This window comes from Dipodascopsis tothii (assembly GCF_038497935.1).
Source record: "Dipodascopsis tothii strain CBS 759.85 unplaced genomic scaffold V1510scaffold_7, whole genome shotgun sequence".
Taxonomy (NCBI): domain Eukaryota; kingdom Fungi; phylum Ascomycota; class Lipomycetes; order Lipomycetales; family Lipomycetaceae; genus Neoaidaea; species Neoaidaea tothii.
In genome coordinates, this window is record NW_027117991.1 from 267,269 (window position 1) to 284,996 (window position 17,728).

The 17,728-nt window shown below is 67.7% G+C and overlaps 5 protein-coding genes across 5 annotated transcripts in view; 2 read left to right on the forward strand and 3 right to left on the reverse strand.

Moving 5' to 3' along the window:
• V1510DRAFT_313551 (uncharacterized protein) overlaps nucleotides 1–506 on the reverse strand; it is a 1,542-nt gene extending 1,036 nt beyond the window's left edge. The window contains exon 1 of the mRNA XM_066930751.1: nucleotides 10–506. Within this exon, the coding sequence (XP_066790323.1) occupies nucleotides 10–356 (347 nt within the window). The 5' untranslated portion in view covers nucleotides 357–506. The remainder of the gene's footprint in view (nucleotides 1–9) is intronic.
• Nucleotides 507–765: 259 nt separating this feature from the next.
• V1510DRAFT_406387 (TCP-1/cpn60 chaperonin family-domain-containing protein) lies at nucleotides 766–10,633 on the forward strand (the record flags this gene model as incomplete). The annotated part of the gene is made up of 6 exons (XM_066932376.1): nucleotides 766–1,044; nucleotides 1,077–1,298; nucleotides 1,355–1,482; nucleotides 1,513–2,449; nucleotides 2,480–7,422; nucleotides 8,941–10,633. The coding sequence occupies 6 exons, from the start codon at nucleotides 766–768 to the stop codon at nucleotides 10,631–10,633; spliced, it is 8,202 nt and encodes a 2,733-aa protein (XP_066790324.1).
• Nucleotides 10,634–10,666: 33 nt separating this feature from the next.
• On the reverse strand, nucleotides 10,667–12,286 carry V1510DRAFT_413254 (uncharacterized protein). The gene is made up of 5 exons (XM_066933202.1): nucleotides 12,031–12,286; nucleotides 11,889–11,989; nucleotides 10,971–11,084; nucleotides 10,912–10,941; nucleotides 10,667–10,880 (listed from the first exon to the last, which is right to left on the reverse strand). The coding sequence occupies exons 1-5, from the start codon at nucleotides 12,056–12,058 to the stop codon at nucleotides 10,713–10,715; spliced, it is 441 nt and encodes a 146-aa protein (XP_066790325.1). The 5' UTR covers nucleotides 12,059–12,286; the 3' UTR covers nucleotides 10,667–10,712.
• Nucleotides 12,177–15,757, forward strand: V1510DRAFT_413256 (uncharacterized protein). Its single transcript, XM_066933203.1, has 2 exons — nucleotides 12,177–13,235; nucleotides 13,268–15,757. Exons 1-2 carry the CDS (start codon nucleotides 12,353–12,355, stop codon nucleotides 15,379–15,381), a joined length of 2,997 nt encoding a protein of 998 aa, XP_066790326.1. The 5' UTR covers nucleotides 12,177–12,352; the 3' UTR covers nucleotides 15,382–15,757.
• Nucleotides 15,540–17,571, reverse strand: V1510DRAFT_413259 (protein-tyrosine phosphatase-like protein). Its single transcript, XM_066933204.1, has 2 exons — nucleotides 17,159–17,571; nucleotides 15,540–17,127 (listed from the first exon to the last, which is right to left on the reverse strand). The coding sequence occupies exons 1-2, from the start codon at nucleotides 17,353–17,355 to the stop codon at nucleotides 15,732–15,734; spliced, it is 1,593 nt and encodes a 530-aa protein (XP_066790327.1). The 5' UTR covers nucleotides 17,356–17,571; the 3' UTR covers nucleotides 15,540–15,731.
• Nucleotides 17,572–17,728: the final 157 nt, after the last annotated feature.

Sequence of the window (17,728 nt, forward strand, 5' to 3'; positions counted from 1 at the left end):
ACGTATTGCCGCATATAGCCACTGCGCAGAGCGTGCTCCCGAGCGAGTCGCGGCCAGTGGCTCACCGATGGCAGCGACCCGGGGTGCGTCGGCCACGGCAGGTGCGTCGACCACGTCAGCCCTTCGGGCGAACGTATTGCCGCATATAGCCGCCGCGCAGGGCGCGCCCTCGAGCGAGTCGCGGCCAGTGGCCCACCAACGGCCACCGGCAGCGGCCCGCCGTCCGCCGGCCACGGCGACCCTTCGGGCAAAAGTACCACCGCATATAGCCGCCGCGCACGGCGTGCTCTCGAGCGAGTCGCCGCCAGTGGCCCACGAACGGCCTGCCTGCAGCGGCCCGCGGTCCGTCCGGCCATGTCAGCCCTTCGGGCAAACGTATTGCCGCATGTAGCCGCCGCGCACGGCGTGCTCTCGAGCGAGGCGCCGCCAGTGGCCCACGACCGGCCCACCTGCAGCGGCCCGGGTCCGTCGGCCACGGCGCCCTTCGGGAAAAGGTACCACCGCACATAGCCGCCGCGCACGGCGTGCTCTCGAGCGAGTCGCCGCCAGTGGCCCACGAACGGCCCACCGCCCGTCGGCGCGGCTGCCCTTCGCGCAAACGCGCCGCCGCACCGGCCGCCGCCCGCGGCGCCACCCGGCGCCGCCACGGCGCCGCGGCCAAACGTATCGCCGCACAGGGCGCCGCACGCGCCGGACCGGGCCACCGCCGGGTAACGACGCGTCGCGTAAAGGCTCCGCAGATTCTTTCTCTCCCCCACCACGAAAATGTCAGGCAGCTTCAGAGGCCAGGGCCGGCGCGGGTCAAACACGCGCGTCGGCCGTGGGCGGCGCGAGTTCGGGCAGGCCCGCAGCAGCAGCAGCGGGCGGTTCGGCAGCCAGAACCAGAGCCAGGGCCTCAGCCAGACCGACTTCGCCGCGGACGCGACGTCGTCCGCCGTGCAGGTCGAAAACACGCGGGTCCGCGACGAGATCGACGTCAAGATGGGCTTCGACCGGTACGAGGCCGGCCCCGCCAGAGTCGGCTGGCTGATCAACATGCACACAGTAAGTCCGTCGGCCGTGGGCGCGCTGACCAGACCGCGGTCGAGGCCGACAGCGGCCAGGGCGAGGTCGCCGCCGTCAACTTCTACTTCCTGGGCGACGACGGCGAGAACTTCAAGGTCACGTACGTGTATGACCCCTACTTCCTCGTCGGCTGCAAGGTCGGCCAGGAGGCCGCCGTCGAGGAGTATCTCCGGCGGCGGTACGACGGCCTCGTCAAGAAGCTCTCGCGCACAACCAAGGAGGACCTCGACATCGTAAGTCGCGGCCGGGCCCGCTGACAGCGCAGCCCAACCACCTGCTCGGGTACCAGCGCACGTTCATCCACGTGGCGTTCCACAACATCAACGACCTGCTCGCCGTGCGCAAGGAGCTGCTCCCCCTGGCCGAGCACAACCGCAAGGCCGTCAGCGCGCTCGACATCTACGCGGACGTGACTGCGTAAGTACCGGCCGTCCGCGCTGACCGCAGGGCGGCCATGGAGCTCGACTCGGACTTTGTGGAGGTCGCGCGCGCGGCCGCGCCCGACGTCGAGGTCTCGACGTCGATCCTCGACCTCCGCGAGTACGACGTGCCGTACCACGTCCGCGTGGCCATCGACTGCGGGATCCGCATCGGCAAGTGGTACACGGCCGAGGCCGTCCACGGCGACATCGCGCTGCGCGAGATGCCCGAGCGGCTCGCGCGGCCGGACCCCGTCGTGCTCGCGTTCGACATCGAGACCACCAAGCTGCCGCTCAAGTTCCCCGACGTGCTCATCGACCGCGTCATGATGATCTCGTACATGATCGACGGCGCCGGGTTCCTGATCACCAACCGCGAGATCGTGTCCGAGGACATCGGCGACTTTGAGTACACGCCCAAGCCCGAGTTCCCCGGCGTGTTCACGATCTTCAACGAGCCCAGCGAGCGCGCCGTGCTCGAGCGGTTCTTCGAGCACGTCCGCGACTGCAAGCCCACCATCATCGCGACCTACAACGGCGACTTCTTCGACTGGCCCTTCGTCGAGGGCCGCGCGCTGCACCACGGCCTCGACATGTACTACGAGATCGGGTTCAAGAAGGACAGCGAGGACGAGTACAAGTCCGCGTACTGCGCGCACATGGACTGCTTCCGGTGGGTCAAGCGCGACTCGTACCTGCCGCAGGGCAGCCAGGGCCTCAAGGCGGTCACGACGGCCAAGCTGGGCTACGACCCCATCGAGCTGGACCCCGAGCTCATGACCAAGTACGCGTCCGAGCGCCCGCAGACGCTGTCCGAGTACTCGGTCTCGGACGCGGTCGCGACGTACTACCTCTACATGAAGTACGTCCACCCGTTCATCTTCTCGCTCTGCAACATCATCCCGCTCAACCCCGACGAGACGCTGCGCAAGGGCACGGGCACGCTCTGCGAGATGCTGCTGATGGTAAGCGCCGCCGCGGCCGTCTGACGCCAGGTCCAAGCGTACCAGCACAACATCGTGCTGCCCAACAAGCACAAGGAGCCGGACGAGCACTTCTACGAGGGCCACCTGGTCGAGAGCGAGACGTACGTGGGCGGCCACGTCGAGTCGCTCGAGGCCGGCGTCTTCCGCTCGGACATCCCCGTGGACTTTGCGGTCGACCCGGCGGCCGTGCAGGAGCTGCTGGACGACCTCGACGGCGCGCTGCGGTTCACGGTCGAGGTCGAGAACGGCCGCGCGCTGGCGGACGTGGCCAACTACGCCGAGGTGCGCGCGGCCATCGCGGCCCAGCTCGAGGACCTGCGCGACCGCCCGGCCCGCCGCGAGAACCCGATGATCTACCACCTGGACGTGTCGTCCATGTACCCCAACATCATGATCACCAACCGGCTCCAGCCCGACTCGATCATCGACGAGGCCGACTGCGCGGCCTGCGACTTCAACCGGCCCGGCAAGAACTGCGACCGGCGGCTGCCGTGGATGTGGCGCGGCGAGTACTCGCCGTCGCACAAGGACGAGTACAACATGATCCGCCGCACGCTCGAGGCCGAGACGTTCCCGGGCCGGCACCCCAAGGCGCCGCCGCGCGCGTTCGCCGAGCTGCCGCGGGCCGAGCAGAGCGCGCATGTCAAGAAGCGCCTGGCCGAGTACTCGCGCAAGATCTACCACAAGATCAAGGAGACCAAGACGGTCGAGAAGGAGGCCATCGTGTGCCAGCGCGAGAACCCGTTCTACGTCAACACGGTGCGCGACTTCCGCGACCGCCGCTACGAGTACAAGAACAAGCAGAAGGACTGGAAGCGGCAGCTCGAGCGGCTGCCCAAGACCAGCGCGCGCGAGGTCGACGAGGCCCGCAAGATGGTCGTGCTCTTCGACTCGCTCCAGCTGGCCCACAAGGTCATCCTCAACTCGTTCTACGGCTACGTGATGCGCAAGGGCTCGCGCTGGTACTCGATGGCCATGGCCGGCGTGACGTGCCTGACCGGCGCCACCATCATCCAGATGGCGCGCGCGCTGGTCGAGCGCCTCGGCAAGCCGCTCGAGCTCGACACGGACGGCATCTGGTGCATCTTCCCGGCCGGCTTCCCCGAGAACTTCCGGCTGCAGATGGCCGGCGGCAAGGACCTCCACGTGTCGTACCCGTGCATGATGCTCAACCACAAGGTCCACGGCCGGTTCACGAACCGGCAGTACCAGTCGCTCGCCGACGCCCGCGCGTTCCGCTACGACGTGCGCGAGGAGAACAGCATCTACTTCGAGGTCGACGGGCCGTACCGGGCCATGATCCTGCCCACGTCCAAGGAGGAGGACAAGAACCTGAAGAAGCGCTACGCGGTCTTCAACGACGACGGCTCGCTGGCCGAGCTCAAGGGCTTCGAGATCAAGCGGCGCGGCGAGCTCAAGCTCATCAAGATCTTCCAGAGCCAGATCTTCCGGGTCTTCCTCGAGGGCCGCACGCTGGACGAGTGCTACGGCGCCGTGGCCAAGGTGGCCAACCGCTGGCTGGACGTGGTCGACTCCAAGGGCTACACGCTGGCCGACGACGAGCTGATCGACCTGATCTCGGAGAACAAGAGCATGTCGCGGGCGCTGACCGAGTACGGCACGCTCAAGTCGACGTCCATCTCGACGGCCAAGCGGCTGGGCGAGTTCCTGGGCGACCAGATGGTCAAGGACAAGGGCCTGGCCTGCCGCTTCATCATCTCGGCGCGGCCGGCGTCGGCGCCGGTGACGGAGCGCGCGATCCCGGTGGCCATCTTTGCGGCGGAGCCGGCGGTGCGGGCGCACTTTCTGCGCCGCTGGCTCAAGGACCCGGGCCTGGCCGAGTTCGACCCGCGCGACATCATCGACTGGGGCTACTACCGCGAGCGGCTGGGCTCGGTCATCCAGAAGATCATCTCGATCCCGGCCGCGCTGCAGCACGTGCCGAACCCGGTGCCGCGCATCCAGTACCCGGACTGGCTGGTCCGGCGGCTGTCGCGGCTGGAGAACCCGAAGCAGCAGGCGTCGCTGGACGGCTTCGGCGTGCGGCTCAAGGCGCCCATCGCCGACGTCACCAACCGCCCGGACGTGGGCGACATCGAGGACGGCGGCGTGCCCGGCCCGAAGCTGCTGCGCCCGGTCGCGCGCGTGACCAAGCGCCGCGGCCTCGCCGACGCGGACGCCCAGAAGGAGAACGCGTTCGCGTCGCTGCCGCCGGTCCCGCCGGGCCTGGACGACGACTACGCGGACTGGCTGCGCTACGCCAAGGCCAAGTGGAAGGCCCAGCGCCAGGCGCGCCAGCGCCGCCGCTTCCTCTTCGGCGCCGCGCGCCCGGCCGGCGTGGGCAGCTTCTTCCGCGACCAGGCCGAGGCCACGTTCTCCAAGCCGTGGCAGGTCCTGCAGGTCCGGCCGACGGACGCGCCGGGCGAGCTGCGCGCGTGGCTGCTGATCGACGGCTACGTGCAGACCGCGCGCGTGGCCGTGCGCCGCCAGATCTACGTCGAGCTGCGGGGCGCGGCCCTGCCGGACGTCGACGTCGTGGACTGCGACGTCGAGAAGGTCCACCTGACGCTGCCGGACGGCCGCCAGTCGCCGCGGCTGTTCCGCGTGTCCATGCCGGAGGAGCACTACCAGGCCCAGCTGGCCGCGCCGGCCGGCCTGTTCCGCCACCCGGCGATCGCGGCCGTGTACGAGAGCAAGATCGACCTGGTGACGCAGTTCCTGCTGACCGTGGGCAACGCGTGCCAGATCGACACGTCGCGGCAGGGCGTGCTCGGCGACGGCCTGCGCGACGGCTTCGACCTGCGCCACCTGACGCCGCTGGAGCGGCCGTACCTGGCCGACGGCCTGCGCGCGCGCGTCGTGCTGCTGTACCACATCGCCAGCAAGGACCGCACGATCTACGCGCTCTTCACGAGCGCCGACCACGAGGCCCACCTGTTTGTCTACGACGCCACGAAGCAGTTCCTGCCGCCGATGGACGCGCTGTACCGCGAGCTGCACGCGCAGCACGCGGCGCCGGGGCTGTTTGCGCAGCCGGAGGCCATGGACGTCCACGTCAACAAGCTGGCGACGCTGCGCCAGGCCACGGCCGCCGCCTACAAGCGGATCCGGGCCGTGGCGGCCGACCACGCCGGCCGCGTGGTCGTCGCGCTGCTCTCGCCGGACCGCGCGCGCGTCGAGGCCGACATGCCGGCGCTGCGCGACCTGCCCATCGTCGAGCTCAGGCACACGCCCGCGGACAACGCCATGCCCGCGCTCGACTGGCGGCTGCCCGTGGCCCGGCGCATCCTCCTCACGTACTTTGGCGCGGGCGCGCGCGTGGACCAGGCGCTGCGCCTGGCCCAGTACGGTGGCCTGCCGCTCTGCAACGTCGGCAGCGCCCGGGACGTGATCGACGTCACGTTCGCGCGGCGGCTGCGCGCCGCCGGCGTCGTGCTCTGGTGGTCGCCCACCGCGTTTCCCGACGTCGGCGGCGCCGAGCTCGACCGGGCCGTCCTCCAGACCGAGGACTTTGCGTTCCCGGCGATCAACAACCCGGGGTCGTACCACTCGGTCTGCATCGAGCTCGCGGTCCAGAACCTGACGGTCAACACGGTGCTCACGTTCGCGCTGCTCAACGAGCTCGAGGCCGGCGACGCCGCGCCGCTGACCGAGAACGGCGCGGCCACGCCCGCCATCGCCGTCCTGCGCAGCATGGTCAAGCAGTGGTGGGAGGACGCGGTGGCCGAGAACGACAACGCCGACGTCATGGTCGCCGGCTTCATCGGGTGGGTGTCGGACCCCATGTCGCGCATGTACGACCCCACGCTGCAGTACCACGTGCAGAACCTGTCCAAGAAGGCGTTCCTGCAGCTCGTGGCCGAGTTCCGGCGCGTGGGCGCCCGGGTGGTCTTCGCCGAGCCGCACCGGCTGCTGATCCAGACCACCAAGGCCGCGGTCGCCAACGCGTACTCGTACGCGCACTACGTCGTCAAGAGCGTGCGGTCCAAGTCGCTCTTCCACTTCCTGGACCTCGAGATCGTCGAGTACTGGGACTACCTGCTGTGGATGGACAGCTGCAACTACGGCGGCATGGCGTGCCAGGACGTGACCGCGGACGAGCGCCAGCCGCTGACGCTGTACCTGAACTGGCACGTGGCCTCGTTCCTGCCGCCGCTGCTGCGGGCCGAGTTCCAGACCTGGGCCGAGGAGTTTGTGCGGGCCATGCACGCGGCCAAGCACGACGACGGCGCGACGCTGTCGACGCCGCGGCCGACGCAGCTGCAGCAGGCGCGCGCGGACGGCGACTACCACGGCAAGGGCGTGCTGGACGGCCTGCACAAGCCGCTGCGCCGGCGCGTGCAGCAGCTGCTGCGGCTGCAGACCGACGCGGTGGCCGCGGCGGACGAGTTCCGCTTCCCGGTGCTGGCGGGCTCGCACCTGCAGCCCACGAACGGCGCGCTGGAGCTCGTCAAGGCGCTGTGCGCGGTCTTTGGGCTGGCGGCCGACCTGAACATCGAGCTGCGCCAGCTGCGCCGCGACCTGCTCGCGCTCTTCGACGTCAAGGAGTTCTCCGACGCGGGCGTCTTCCGCAACCCGAGCGCCTCGCTCAAGCTCGTGCACGTGTGCGCCTCGTGCGGGCTCGAGAACGAGCTGGACCTGTGCAAGGACGACCTGCGCGACGACCGCGCGGCCTTCTGCTGCCGCTTCTGCGCGCACGAGCTGGACCGCCTGGTCCTGGAGGAGAAGCTGGTGTCGGACGTGGCCGCGCTGCTGCACGCCTACCAGGTCCAGGACCTGCACTGCTCGCGCTGCAAGCAGGTGCGGGGGGACAACCTGTCGGCGCACTGCGGCTGCTCGGGCGCGTGGGCGCTGACTGTGCGGGCCGACGACCTGCGCAAGAAGCTGGCGACCTACGCACACGTCTCCAAGTTCTTCAGCCTGCGCATGCTGGCGAGCTTTGTGGAGAGCGTGTAAAAGCATGACCGGCGTTTTGTGTAATGTATTCTTTCAGCCGACGCGCCGCACGGCGTGCGGCGGCAGGCTGCCGCCGCACGCCGTGCGGCTTATAGCCGCCTTGTTGGCGAGCCTCCGGCGGCGACTCCGTCGAGGGTGGCTGCCCTGCGGGCAGGCCGGCGGACGCGGGCGCACGCGGGGCAGCGGGCGGGTTCGCTGCTGGAGGGGCGCCCCGGAGGTTCGCGAGCCGCACGCTGTGCGGCTTATAGCCGCTTGCACGAGCCTCCGGCGGCGACTCCGTCGAGGGTAGCTGCCCTGCGGGCAGGCCGGCAGACGTGGGCGCACGCGGGGCAGCGGCGGATTCGCTGCTGGAGGGGCGTGCGGCCGGAGGTTTGTGAGCCGCATGGCGTGCGGCTTATAGCCACCTCTGCACGAGCCTCCGGCGGCGACTCCGTCGAGGGTAGCTGCCCTGCGGGCAGGCCGGCGGACGTGAGCGCACGCGGAGCAGTGGGCGGACTCGCTGCTGGAGGAGTGCCGCCGGAGGTTTGTGAGCCGCACTCCGTGCGGCTTATAGCCGCCTCTGCACGAGCCTCCGGCGGCGACTCCGTCGAGGGTAGCTGCCCTGCGGGCAGGTCCGGAGGATGTGAATCTGCTGGAGCGGCGACCGTCCGTAGGAGTCGTTAGGAGCTGTCGCCGGAGGCTCGTTGAGCAGGGCGGCTATCAGCCGCACGGAATGCGGCGCACGAGCTTACGGCCGCGGCTCACTCAACTGCTTGCGCGCCTACTGGACTGCCCGCAGGGCAGCTACCCCCGCCGGAGTCGCCGCCGGAGGCTCATCCAGAGGCGGCTACAAGCCGCACGGCGTGCGGCGCACAGACCCCGTAGTAGCTCCGTCCACTGCGCCGCACGCCCACGCCCCCTGGCCTGCCCGTAGGGCAGCCACCCTCGACGGAGTCGCCGCCGGAGGCTCGTCGACAAGGGCGGCTATCAGCCGCACGACATGCGGGCACGAGCTTACGGCCACGGCTCCCTCAGCTGCTCGCATGCCCACCGGACTGCCCGCAGGGCAGCTACCCCCGACGGAGTCGCCGCCGGAGGCTCGTGCAGAGGCGGCTATAAGCCGCACGGCGTGCGGCGCACGAACCCCGTAGGCCCCGCCTGCCGCGTGCCCGCAGGGCCACCCTCGACGGAGTCGCCGCCGGAGGCTCGCCCAGAGGCGGCTATAAGCCGCACGGCGTGCGGCGCACGAGCCCTGTAGGCCCGCCCGCCGCGTGCCCGCAGGGCCACCCTCGACGGAGTCGCCGCCGGAGGCTCGTCCAGCGGCATCAGCCGCACGCGGTGCGGCGCGCGGCCCACGTGACGCCGCGCCACGCAGCCACAGCCTAAAATATTTTTCATTCTACACCGTTCTTCCAACGCGTCCACACGGCATACACGACGTCTTCATCGTCTCCATTCAATTAGAACACATCTCGTTATCCGGGTCGGCAGCATGAACTTCGGGGGACAGACGCCTACTATCGTCGTCCTGAAAGAGGGCACGGACTCGTCGCAGGGCCGCGGACAGATTATCAGCAACATCAATGCGTGTCTGGCCATCCAGGACACAATCCGATCCACGCTGGGCCCATTGGGCTCGGACATTCTGGTAGGTGGCTGAGCGGGCGCGCTGACGGCAGATTGTGGGCTCCAACGGCGAGACAACGATCTCGAACGACGGGTAAGTGGGCGTTTGGCGGCGCTGACGGCAGCGCGACGATCCTCAAGCTGCTGGACGTGGTGCACCCCGCGGCCAAGGTGCTGGTGGACATCTCGCGGGCGCAGGACGCAGAGGTCGGCGACGGCACGACGAGCGTGACGATCCTGGCCGGCGAGCTGATGCGGGAGAGCAAGGCGTTCGTGGAGGAGGGCGTGTCGACGCACATCGTCGCCAAGGGATACCGCAAGGCCGCGCAGCTCGCGGTCAACAAGATCAAGGAGCTCGCGGTGACGATCGACCGCGGCAGCACAGAGAACTTCCGGGACCTGCTAGAGAAGTGCGCGGCGACGGTGATGTCGTCCAAGATCATCCACCGCAACGCGGACCTGTTCACCAAGATGGCCGTCGACGCCGTGCTGACGCTGGACCAGGACGACCTGGACGAGAAGCTGATCGGGATCAAGAAGATCACGGGCGGCGGCATGGAGGACTCGCAGTTCATCAACGGCGTCGCGTTCAAGAAGACGTTCTCGTACGCCGGGTTCGAGCAGCAGCCCAAGCAGTTCGACCACCCCTCGATCATCTGCCTCAACGTCGAGCTCGAGCTCAAGGCCGAGAAGGACAACGCCGAGGTGCGCGTGGAGGAGGTCTCCGAGTACCAGGCCGTGGTCGACGCCGAGTGGAAGATCATCTTCGACAAGCTCGAGGCCATCTACAACACGGGCGCCAAGGTCGTGCTGTCCAAGCTGCCGATCGGCGACCTGGCCACCCAGTTCTTCGCCGACCGCGACGTGTTCTGCGCCGGCCGCGTCGCCGCGGACGACCTCGACCGCGTCATCCAGGCCGTCGGCGGCTCGATCCAGTCGACCACCTCCGACATCAAGCCCCAATACCTGGGCACGTGCGACTACTTCGAGGAGCGCCAGATCGGCGGCGAGCGCTTCAACGTCTTCACCGGCTGCCCCAAGGCCAAGACGTGCACGCTCATCCTGCGCGGCGGTGCCGACCAGTTCATCGCCGAGGTCGAGCGCTCGCTCCACGACGCCATCATGATCGTCAAGCGCGCGGTCAAGAACAACGCCATCGTCGCTGGCGGCGGTGCGTGCGAGATGGAGATCTCCAAGTACCTCCGCGACTATTCGCGCACCATTGCCGGCAAGCAGCAGCTCGTCATCGGCGCCTTTGCGCGCGCGCTCGAGGTCATCCCGCGCCAGCTCTGCGACAACGCGGGCTTCGACGCCACCGACCTGCTCAACCGCCTGCGCATGCGCCACGCCCGCGGCGAGACCTGGGCCGGCGTCGACTTCAAGACCGAGGACATCTCCGACAACATGGAAAAGTTCGTCTGGGAGCCCGCGCTCGTCAAGATCAACGCCATCCAGTCGGCTGCCGAGGCCGCCTGCCTCATTCTCTCGGTCGACGAGACCGTCAAGAACGAGGAGTCCGCCGCGCCCCAGCAGGGCATGCCCATGGGCGGCGGCAACCCCATGGGCATGCGCGGCCGCGGCCGCGGTATGCCCCGCCGATAAGCATGCGCGCCGCGCGCGAGGGACGAGAACATGTAAATTTCTGCACTTTTTTGTATCTATCTAATCGCTCCGGATCCTCTTAAACGTCCTCGGGGCCCACCGGGCCCAGCGTTGCCAGCCCGACGCCCTCGTTACCCTCGACATCTCCGTAGAGCTGCGCGTACTTGTTGGCCCGCTTGCGCTCCAGCATCCGCTTGTGGTACAGGTTGCACACCACCAGCGCCAGCACCGATCCGCCCACGTTGGCCTGCCGTCAGCTTGACTGGGCACGAACTTACCGCAATGTCGTATGGATCGAAAGCACGGTACTGCGTCAGTACGCCCGCTGGCTACTTACCGGCACCAGCGACTGCACAAACTCGGACCCGACGCCGCCGACCAGCACGCACACGATGAGTGTCGCGTTCGTGGCGCGCTTGCGCGATGTCTCCACGACCCAATAGAAGAGCAGCTGCAGGTCAGCCTTGTCGTTGCGCGCCGCATGTCGTGCGGCTTATAGCCGCATCCACATAGCCATTGCCAGCCCCCCTCGAAGGAGTCGCTGCTAGAGGAGCACCCCATGATCGCCCTGGCGGAAACCACAGCCCCTGGCGACCACGCCCTCGAAGTAGGCCCTGTGGGCGGCCCGCGCGCAGGGAATTGGGCCGCACAGAGTGCGGCTTATAGCCGCACAATTAAATGGCTTATAGCCGCACAGCTGAACGGCCCAGAGTAGACACTGGGCGAAGGCGCCGCCGCAGTCTCGTCGATTGGAGTGCCCGCAGTGGCGCCTCCGTCGCGGCAGGCCCTGCGCGCTGCGTGCAAGCACGCGCGCGGCTATAAGCCGCACATGGTGCGGCTTATAGCCGCGACAGCACAGCCCCCCATAGGGTTCTCCCCCGACAAGTTCGGCGCCAGAGGCTCGTCCATTGGCCCGGGTCCGGCGGCGACTTTGTCCAGGGTACGCTCTGCGTGCAGCATGCGAGCACGCGACCCGCGGCTATAAGCCGCACACCGTGCGGCTTATAGCCGCAGTAGCGCAAGAGCCGCCCGAGAGCGCCCCCCCAGAGCATAACCTCAGACGCGGGCCAGCTAACGGTCCCGCGGCAGCCCCCAGGGCGTGCAGCACGTGCAGCACGTGCTGCTGCAGTGCGGCTATATGCCGCGCGTCAAGCGCCGGACAGCCGCCCGCAGGGCGCACTTCACCGGACTCGCCGCCGGGGCACACGTCGTCTCCGGCACCAGACCCGCACCGCCGCCCGCGAACTCAACTCACCGTGAGCGCAAGGAACATGCCAAAGTGCAAGACCTTGTCGTGTACAAACGTTATCTTCGCCACGCCCAGGTACGCCGCGACGAGCGCGAGACCCACAAAGCCTGCGGTCAGTATCCCGGCAGCCGCCGCCGCGCCCACGCACCTGCCGCAAAGCCCTTCCTGATCCTCATGTCGGTACCCCACAAACACTTCGTCCCAACCGGCGGCAGATAAAAGTGGTGATGTTCCGGGTAACGTTACGTGTTTGGCGGTCAAAAACTGCGACTACGCTTTGCATCTCCAAAAACTATCTCTCCGAGCAGCGGCAAGAGGTTTCATCAGGCATCGCGCGCCCACCCAGCCATCCATCCCCGATTTTGCGACGAGTGGATAGCGGCAGAAGCAGTCTTGAGCCCGACGCGCCCACAGAAGCAGGCTTGGTGATGTATTAAGGATTCGGCTGTATCTCCCAAGCGTCTCGCAGGATGTTGTCGCCAAGTTCGCAAGCGTACCAATTGTGGTCGACCGGGGATCCAAAGAAGCTGCTGGCGCTGGCGCGCCAGATAGAGGCCAATGAGGGATGGCGGCCGTACCTGACGGTGGCGGAGCATCGATTGTTTGCGGACGCGATCGCTGGCGGCGAGGACGCCTGGACGCGATTCATTTCGATTGCGAACGCGGACGGCCGGGCGAGCCCGGGACGGTCGCGGTCGGCGTCGCGCGTGGACGCAGACGTGTGCGAGTCGCGCGCGAGCTCGGCGGAGCCGGATCCGGAGTCGACCGCGAACGGCAGCGATGACGGCGAGCCGGAGCCTGTGGACACGGCCATGCGCGTGCGGTACATGCTGTACGAGCGTGCGGTGGACTACATCTTCTACGTGCCGGACGAGACTGCGCCTGAGTTCGATTTCTCGTTCTTGGACGAGGACGAGGAGACCGGGGTGGCCGAGACGCTGCCGGCGCCGCCGAAACGGCAGGCGGAGGAGTCGGACTATGACGACGACGACGACGACGACGACGAGAAGGACGACAAGACGGACGACGCGAAGGACACCATGGACGTCGAGCCGACGGCCAATGGCGACGCGGCCGACGGCGACGCGGCCGGCTCGGTGACGGGCTCAGCCACCGGATCCGTGGCCGAATCGGCAGCCGGATCGGCCGCCGACTCCGCCGCAGGGTCCGCCACGGTCTCGGCCGCCGGCTCGGCCACTGGCTCGGCCGTCGGCACGGCCACTGTGTCCGCGGGCGGCTCGCCCACTCCCAACGGCGTCGCCCATGCCGACGACGACGACGCTCCCGCCGGCTCGCAGGGCTCGGCCACGCTGGTCGATGCCAAAGAGACCAATGGCGACCTCTCGCCGCGACGTAAGTGCGCCCGTGCGCCGCGCTGACCCCAGAATCGCCCTCCGCCGACGACAAGCCCGAGGACGAGCCCAAGCCCGACTCGGGCCGCTTCTACACCACGCTCGACACAGACCGGCCCCTCACCAGGCTCAAGGACCTCAGCACGCTCACCAAGGCGGACGACGCGCCCGCCACCGCCTCCGGCTCCGAGCCCGGCAAGCTCTCGCAGATGAACTTCGGCGCCGCCAACCTCAGTCTCAAGCATCTTCTCGCCGAAATCGACGACAAGCGCCAGGACCTCAAGCTCTCGGACAACGAGCTGCGGTCGCTGGTCTCGGAGGTGCGCAAGAACCGGTCCAAGTGGGCGTCCGAGGAGCGCATCGGCCAGGAAGAGCTGTACGAGGCCGCCGAGAAGGTTGTCGGCGAGCTCCGCGCGTACACGGAACACTCGACCGCGTTCCTCAACAAGGTCAACCGGCGGGACGCGCCCAACTACTTCAGCGTGATCCGCAACCCCATGGACCTGAGCACGGTGACGCGCAAGCTGCTCAAGTTCCAGTACAAGAGCAAGAAGGAGGTCATCGACGACCTGATGCTGATCTGGAGCAACTGCTTCGAGTTCAACACGGACCCAAACCACTACCTGCGCAAGCACGCGATGGCGATGAAGAAGAAGACGATCACGCTGATCCCGCTGATCCCGGACATTGTCATCAAGGACAAGTACGAGGTCGAGGAGGAGGAGGTGGTCAGCCGGTCGGCGAGCGTGCGCGACATGAGCATGTCGCGGGACATGTCGGTCGACGTGGACGCCGACGGCGAGGACGCCGACGTCGGCGGCCGCAGCTACCGGTCGTCGCGCAAGGGCAAGTCTGTGGGCGGCAAGAGCAGCAAGAGTAGCAAGAGCCAGGCGGGCATGATGTCGGCCAGCGTGTCGGCGATCCCGTCGCCGGTGGAGGACGAGCGCAAGCTGGACCTGGCGCTGGAGGTGACCGAGGACGCGCCGGTGAACTACGACGTGGCCGCGATGCTGCCCGAGGTCCCGTTCAACTACGCGGCCAACGCGGCCCGCGCCGACCGCGAGGACTTCGACACGGCCATCGACGCGGCCGACCAGCCGTCGGCGTACATCGCGCGCAGCGTCGGGCTGGCCGACAAGCTCAACTCGAACCTGGAAGAGATGCAGCAGATCCGCAAGATCTGCAGCAAGATCGGGATCATCAAGCAGATGCAGCAGCAGAGCCACCTGTACGTGTCGCAGCTCAAGGCGTACAACCCGGAGAAGCTCGTCGACCGCGACATCGACCTGGCGTCGCGGCTGCCGGGGCACGCGGACCTGCCCAAGGACGTCAACGAGGCGTGCATGCAGCGGTGCATGGCCAAGGTGCTCATGCACGCTGGCTACGAGGACTGCCAGATGCTCGCGCTCGAGGGCATCGCCACGATCGCGGGCGAGTACATGCAGCGGCTGGGCCGGACGATGATGCTCTACTACGAGTCCCAGAAGGGCGTCCACCGGTACTCGAACGAGGACCTGGTCATGCAGGCACTGTACGAGAACGGCGTGTGCGACCTTTCCAGTCTGCAGGGCTACATCCGCGACGACGTCGACCGGTTCAGCTCGAAGCTCAAGGACGCGCACGAGCGCATGAACGGCGCGCTGGCCGACTACCTGCGGCCGGCGCTGGCCACCGACAACGGCGACGCGCTGTTCGAGGACAACTCGGAGGAGTTCATCTCCGGCGGCTTCTCGAACGACATCGGCGAGGACTTCTTCGGCTTCCGCGACCTCGGCCTCGACGAGGAGCTCGGCCTGTCGTCGTACTCGGTCCCCCTCCACCTGCTCCACTCGCGCATCCACGCCAGCTCCAACGTCCAGGCCATGCCCGTCCTCCAGAGCAAGATGGCGTCCGCGCCGCCGCTCGACCCCGTCACCAAGGACTCGATCGACCAACAGATCGGCCTCCTCCGGCCGTTCTACCACGCCCGCTACGAGCGATTCGAGCGCGACAACGCCCTGCTCGAGGACGAGTTCCTGCCCAACAAGCAGCGCAACCAGCGCCCCAAGCTCCCGCCCACCGGCCGCATCACCTTCGTCAAGAAGCGCAGCTCCGAGCTCGCGTCCGACACCGCCGTCCGCCAGACAAAGAAGGTCAAGATCGTCTAGGCCCGGCAAAAGTTCATTGCACGTTTTTGTTCCTTTTATAAAATTTTGTTGATATGCGGAGTTATCTGGTGATTTTCTCATTTCCTTATTATCAGTATTATTTGGCAGTGTATCGTGCTGGTCGTGTATAAGAGTACAGGATGCAAGAGTATAGTTAGTGTAAAGTATTGTATTGGATCTTCATCTGCCCGGACCTGCCGGTCCCGGACGGCACTGTTCTGTGGCAACACATTGTATTATTTTCTGACATTCTTTCACTTAGCTGGTACCATAGTTAATGTTTGTATAGAAATACATTATGTACAACGACCGGGCCAGCGGGGACTAAGATATGGCTGGCCGGGCGTCGGCTACAGGCCGACGACTTGGCGCATCATCGCGTACAGGAACTCGAACTGGCCGAGCTTCTGGACCATGAGCATACGCTGCTCGCGAAGCGAGAAGACCGTGTCGCGGATGGGGTCGGCGTCGGCTGCGACCGCGGTGGGACGGTACAGGATCGCAGCCGAGTCGATCTGGTAGTTTGTGGCCGGTATGGACTCGTCGTAGGGCGTGCGAGGGTCCATGGCGTGGAGGAGAAAGTCGAGGGTGATGAAGGTGCCGGTGCGGCCGACGCCGGCCGAGCAATGGACGATGAGGGGGGCGGGCTCTGCGGCGGCGGCGGAGTCGGGCATGACGGCGTCTGCGTCAGCCGCGTCCGTCGGCTTTTCCGAGGGGGCAGGTCCGGCCGGGTCCGCGACCGGGTCCGCGGTCGTGATGCTGGAGTCCGTGCGCGCGTCCGTGCGCGCGTCCAGGTCCGCGACTGGGTCCGCGGTCGCGTCAACCTGGTCCGCGGTCGCGTCTTCCACATCCGCGGCCGGCGGGACCGTGTCCAGGACCGTGTCCTGGGCTGTGGCCGTCTCTGTCGGCGCGTCCGCGATCGTGTCCGTGTCCGCGATCGCGTCCGCGATCGTGTCCGCGACCGCGACCGCGTCTGCGGTTGCTTCCGCCCCGGCCGTGACCCCGGCCGTGACCTCGTCCGTGACCTCGTCCGTGACCCCGTCCGTGACCCCGTCCGCACCCGTGTCCTCGCCCATGTCCGAAGCCGCTCTTGTTGGGGCGCCGTTTGCGTCCTCTCCCTTGGCGTCTGTCTCCGCGCCCACATCTTCCGCGGCTTCGCGCTCAGCGTCCTCCGCACCCTCCGTCTCCTGCGCACCCGCGTCCATCTCCATCCCCCCCTCGCTCCCTAGCCGTTCAACCAGCTGACTCACAGCCAGCAGCGCCGGCTGGTGCTCCGGCTCCGGAATCGTGAAATCACCCCAGTACTCGAACAAGACGTGATATACCGTCTTCGTCGCAATCAATCGCGTCGGCTCGTTCGGATCGAATTCGTCCAGGCGCAACGTCTGCACCTGGCACAGCGCGTCCTCGTGGAACTCGGCCGCCACCGGCACGACGTCGCACGCAAAGTCCGGCAGGCGCACGACCAGCGGCTCGTCACCGTCTGGCCAGTACTTGGCGCACTTCTCCTGCCCGTCCTGGTGCGTCTGCGTCAGCATCAGGATCACGGCCACCGTGCCCGGCAGGTGCGCCACCATCTGCCACTGGTGGCCGATCGTTGCGCGGATGGGGCCCTGGCACGCCACGTAGTACCGCGGCTGCTGGCCCGGCGCTTGCAGCGTGATTGCCGACGCGTTGATATAGTCATTCGCCGGTTCGGCCGCCAGGCTCCGCAGCAGCACGCGGTTGTGGTCCCACGGAAACACCTGGCGTCAGAAGCCTCGCGCGGGCACTTACCGAGTACCGATTGCGACCGACCGCCGACAGGCCGTAGTGCAGCGTGAACGGTGACCGGTCCTGGCGGGCCAGGCGCAGCCGGTCGTGCTCACGATCCTGCAGCTCGTAGTACATGTCGGCCGCGTCCGCATGCGACGTCGACAGGAACGGAGGCAACACGCGCCGCGCAGGGGCTGCCGGACGACCTGGTGCGCTCATCGCGGCCTGTGTCGTCTGATGGTGTTGCGCGGTCGCGTGTCGCCGGAAAATCGATCGCTTGCTGAACAACGTGGCGGATTCGGGGCGTGACACACGCCGTCAGAGGTCGGGCGCTTGCTCTGCTCGGGCTTGGGGACGCCGACGGGTGCGGATGGGCGCGGGAAGAAGTTACGAACTGAGCCGCACGCCGCGCGGCGCCAATATGTCTACGCAGCACCGCCGCATGATCACCGCATGCGCGGCCGCCGCCGCCGTACCAGCTGCCCGGCGGCTACGCTCAGCGACCGCGGCCGCTGCTGCCGGCGCTGCCGGCGCTGCCCGGCGCGCTGTCTGCGCGTCGTCGGCGGCGCCGCCACCGCCGCAGTGCCTGAAC

Excerpts from the sequence above, each read along its gene's own strand:
- V1510DRAFT_413259 (XM_066933204.1), bottom strand. The coding sequence starts at position 17,355 with ATGAGCGCACCAGGTCGTCCGGCAGCCCCTGCGCGGCGCGTGTTGCCT. Across the intron at positions 17,128-17,158 it reads GTCGGTCGCAATCGGTACTC|GGTGTTTCCGTGGGACCACA; the intron begins GGTAAGTGCCCG and ends CTTCTGACGCCA.
- V1510DRAFT_413254 (XM_066933202.1), bottom strand. The coding sequence starts at position 12,058 with ATGAGGATCAGGAAGGGCTTTGCGGCAG. Across the intron at positions 11,990-12,030 it reads CAGGAAGGGCTTTGCGGCAG|GCTTTGTGGGTCTCGCGCTC; the intron begins GTGCGTGGGCGC and ends TACTGACCGCAG. Across the intron at positions 10,881-10,911 it reads TCGATCCATACGACATTGCG|GCCAACGTGGGCGGATCGGT; the intron begins GTAAGTTCGTGC and ends AGCTGACGGCAG.
- V1510DRAFT_413256 (XM_066933203.1), top strand. The coding sequence starts at position 12,353 with ATGTTGTCGCCAAGTTCGCAAGCGTACCAATTGTGGTCGACCGGGGAT. Across the intron at positions 13,236-13,267 it reads TGGCGACCTCTCGCCGCGAC|AATCGCCCTCCGCCGACGAC; the intron begins GTAAGTGCGCCC and ends CGCTGACCCCAG.